This window comes from Gracilinanus agilis, chromosome 4 (genome assembly GCF_016433145.1).
Source record: "Gracilinanus agilis isolate LMUSP501 chromosome 4, AgileGrace, whole genome shotgun sequence".
In the NCBI taxonomy this organism is placed as follows: domain Eukaryota; kingdom Metazoa; phylum Chordata; class Mammalia; order Didelphimorphia; family Didelphidae; genus Gracilinanus; species Gracilinanus agilis.
Window position 1 is genome coordinate 77,772,018 of NC_058133.1, and position 3,807 is coordinate 77,775,824.

At 38.9% G+C, this 3,807-nt stretch overlaps 1 protein-coding gene across 1 annotated transcript; it reads left to right on the top strand.

Annotated features, from left to right (window-relative positions):
• The first annotated feature begins 1,626 nt into the window (after nucleotides 1-1,626).
• On the top strand, nucleotides 1,627-3,170 carry ZNF648 (zinc finger protein 648). Its single transcript, XM_044672403.1, has one exon. The coding sequence runs from the start codon at nucleotides 1,659-1,661 to the stop codon at nucleotides 2,820-2,822; it is 1,164 nt and encodes a 387-aa protein (XP_044528338.1). The 5' UTR covers nucleotides 1,627-1,658; the 3' UTR covers nucleotides 2,823-3,170.
• Nucleotides 3,171-3,807: the final 637 nt, after the last annotated feature.

Here is a 3,807-nt window from a genome sequence, read left to right on the forward strand (position 1 = left end):
CAGTACTTTGTACACCAAAGACATTTAATAAGTATTTTGCTGAATGAATGAATTATAGGAATGGAGGGAAAAAGTATAGTATTGTTATTCAAGCAAATTTAAATTAATATGACTTGATGATATTATAAATAGGTTCTCCATGTAGCTGTGCAGACTATAGTGTTGTGATATGACTAACACCTTTAAGCTAAACCTCCCACTCCCCAAATTTACAGATATAGACTTTTACACACACACACACACACACACACACACACACACACACACACACCCCTTACCTTATTTCCCTGTCATAATAATGAGATGGATACTAATGGGATGAAGCTTTGTGCCTTTAGTTATCCCATGTGCTGTCACCAGTACACAAATCTTTGCTGTCTTGATAATTGGAGAATTGGAGAATAGAAGCAAACTTCATGCCTGTTCCTTCTTTTTCCCTAGAGTTCCTTGCTCATCAATGGACCTCCAAGGGATTCCTACTATTGGCTATAATCAACAACTGGCTGGAGTGGGAGTACAGGGCATCTATTTGGTGTTATAGCACAGATGGGTTAAGGACCATAACTGATACACTGAGTCACTTCAACATACAATCATACATCATATGTTTGGAATCTGAAGAATCAGTGCTTTTAAGGAAAAGGCTTCTGGTGCTTAGCATTCTAGATCTGAAAAGGACTATTTGTTGTTGCTCAGAGAATTTGTTTACAAAGATCAATCTGGATGGAGGAATATTTGGGGAGAGGAAATTATTAAAGGACGTGTTAAAACTGTTGAAGGAGTATAGTACTGAAATATAATAAAATCTAAAGAAATAGTGAGAATAAAATAATATTAGTACAAAAAAAAACCAGAAATAGCTCTTTATAGTTTGGGGAAGAAGTCAGTATTTCATGCTACCCATGTTATGATGAAATCAAAGGTAGAATATCCTTGTACTTGTTTCATTTTAAACTAAAAGCAAAATTGTTATGTTCTGTTGAATTCTTTAAACATTGCTCTTCCATTTTTGTGACTTTACACAGGGCTTACTACTACATACATGGTAATGCTTATGACATGAACAGTAGCATTTTCTGTGCATATAGTAGTGTCTATACTGGGAGTGGTGCATTTGAATTGCAAGACATGATAACCTGCTTTCCAGGAGTAGTTTAATTAAAATATATGTCCAAGAACCATTCAAGAAGCAATACTAAATGTGATATGTTTTAAATACCAAAATTAGTGATATTTAGGAAATAAATGTAGCAGGAGTTAAAGGAATTCAGAACTCAATATGAGATAGAATGGTTGAGGAAATCCTTGGAGAGGTTTACTGAAGCAGGATCCTAAAGGATGGGTACAATTGGAATACAGAGAAAGAGGGGAAAAGATACATGCACAAAAGTGTGAAAGCAGGAATATGATATGTTCCAAAGAACATTGAGAAATCATCCTAGGTAGTACAAAGAGTCCACATTGTGGCATAATGTTATTGTCAGGTTATAGAGGGTTTTAAATTCTAGACTGAAGAGTTTGAACTTTATTCAATCTTTTCCTGCCATAGGGTGTTTGGAAGCTGAAGTAAAGATGCCCCAAGTTCATCCTGAAAGGATATAACTCACTTTGGCCTCACAGGAAAAGCCCAAAACAATTATCAAATCCCACAGCACAGAATGGACGTGGAAGTGGGGTGGCAGTCAGATGATGATTCCCAGATTTCAGCAGAAGAGCAATCTGATGACGCCAGCCCAAGCTCTAAAAGGGTGAGTCATAAATCCAACTTCTGGCTCCAAGAACAAGAAAATTCTTCTCTACCCTCAAGGCCATCCTGCAACATTGAAGGACCTTCAGGTAAACAAGAGCTCCCAGTGGAACTGCAATGTGAAGATGAGGAAACTTATGAAACCTGTAACCAGAAGCGGGGTGAAACCCCAACGGGGATATTTGTCACCTCCAATACTAACTTTGACTTACAATGTGAAGGTGAAGACCTAGAACTGTCTTTCTCTGATAACCCAGAAGAACCTGAGGGAGAGCTTAGTGAGGATGATGAAAACATCATCCTCATTGACACATTGGATGGAGACCTTGAGCCTAGCTCAGAGGAAGGTCTTCCTTACCGATGTAAGAAGTGTAGGGCTTCTTTTCATGGTTTAGCTAGACTCCAGGAACACAAACAGAGCCACTTAGCAGAACACTCCTACCACTGCCCCATCTGTGGCAAAAAATTCTTTCGGGCTGCCAATTTACGAATGCACAAGTTGATCCACTCTAGTGATCGACCACATAAGTGCCCTGAATGTGACAAAGGATTCATTCGTACAGCAGATGTATGGCGACATCTTCGTAACGTGCACAAGATTGAACACTCCAAAGTGGTTTTGGCAAATGGTACTTTGAAGAATCCCTGGTCTCTAATGCATCAAAATGAGTATGAGGCTGATCCAGATAATCAGAGTTCAGATGACCAAAAGCCAGGAGGGGAGGAGCCCACACCTTATGTCTGTCCAACCTGTGGTAAGGGCTTTCGCAAACCAAACCTACTTTCCAAACACAAAGTAATCCACAGGAAGGAGAAGCCATACATATGCCAGGAATGTGGCATGGCCTTTATCCAGCTGCTCAGGCTGAAAAGGCACCAAAAAACACACTCTGGAGAACGTCCTTTCTACTGTGATGAGTGTGGTGGGTCTTTTACCCGATTATCCTCACTACAGCGCCATCAAAGGATTCATACTGGAGAGAAGCCGTACTCTTGTGTTTATTGTGGGCATTCCTTTACTGAGTCGGGTACTATGAGGAGACATGAGCGTACACACAAAATGGGAAAAGAGTAGTGGCTATGTTTATTATCACCTTGTTTGTTTTTGTTTTCATATAAACTCAACCTATTGTCTAGGACAATCTTTCCAAACTACTCATAACAAACTTAGTCCCATGCCTCTTCCTTACTGTCCCAATTTCTTGCCCTCAGTTATGGATGACATTTTTATTTCAGAAGTGATCCAGTAATTTCTGCCAAGAAAAAGCCCTATCCAGCACTGAATTAAACTTTATATTTCTCTCTATAGGTGGATTGTATAAGAACCACATTTTTTATTGACTTCTGTCAGGTTGTAGTGGGCAACATTCTTTCCAAAAGACTTATTATCCTAATTTAGGACTTTAATAAGGTGTGTCTCATTGGCCTTTTTGAACACTGATCTTAAATGAAGTCCCAATTATAAGCTCATAGCTGCCTTCTATATGGTTCTGGGTTTAAAACTACAAGTACAGGCTCCTTCCAAGCCAACATAGTTGATAATCTGGGTCATATTTGCCAACTCCATTTTTTAATGAAAGATTTTATTTTGGGGGTGGAAGAATTAATTGGTTAATTAGATTAATTAAAGAGTATGTTCTATTTAGAAGAAAGGTTTCCAGCTTAGGGAAAGAGTTTTAAAGTTTACCTTAAGAGGGAGAAGAATGTTTGAGGGGGTTCCTTAAGAAGAATTCCCAGAAATGCCTAGGAAAAGACCAGTATAAGTGGTTGACTCTCTCTAGAGCCTCGTTGGGAGTAGATGTCTAAGGAGTTGGCTCTTATCAATTTTAGAAGATTTTGGTGGTAGCTTTGAAAAACATCTTTATATCTGAGGAGATTGGGAGAGTAATTCAATTGAATAGAGTGAATGGCTGAGGCTGTTCCCTTGATCATCACAGGGGGCAGGAGAGAGCAGCATCTGTAAAACCTGTCAGGAGTTGGATTTTCTGAGGCTGGGCAGACAGAGTTACCGTCCTTCTGTCAATATATAAAATATAAGTAAATAAGTTTAAAGTGAATTA

What these genes read in the sequence shown, in the direction of transcription:
- ZNF648 (XM_044672403.1), top strand. Translation starts at nt 1,659, where the DNA reads ATGGACGTGGAAGTGGGGTGGCAGTCAGATGATGATTCCCAGATTTCA.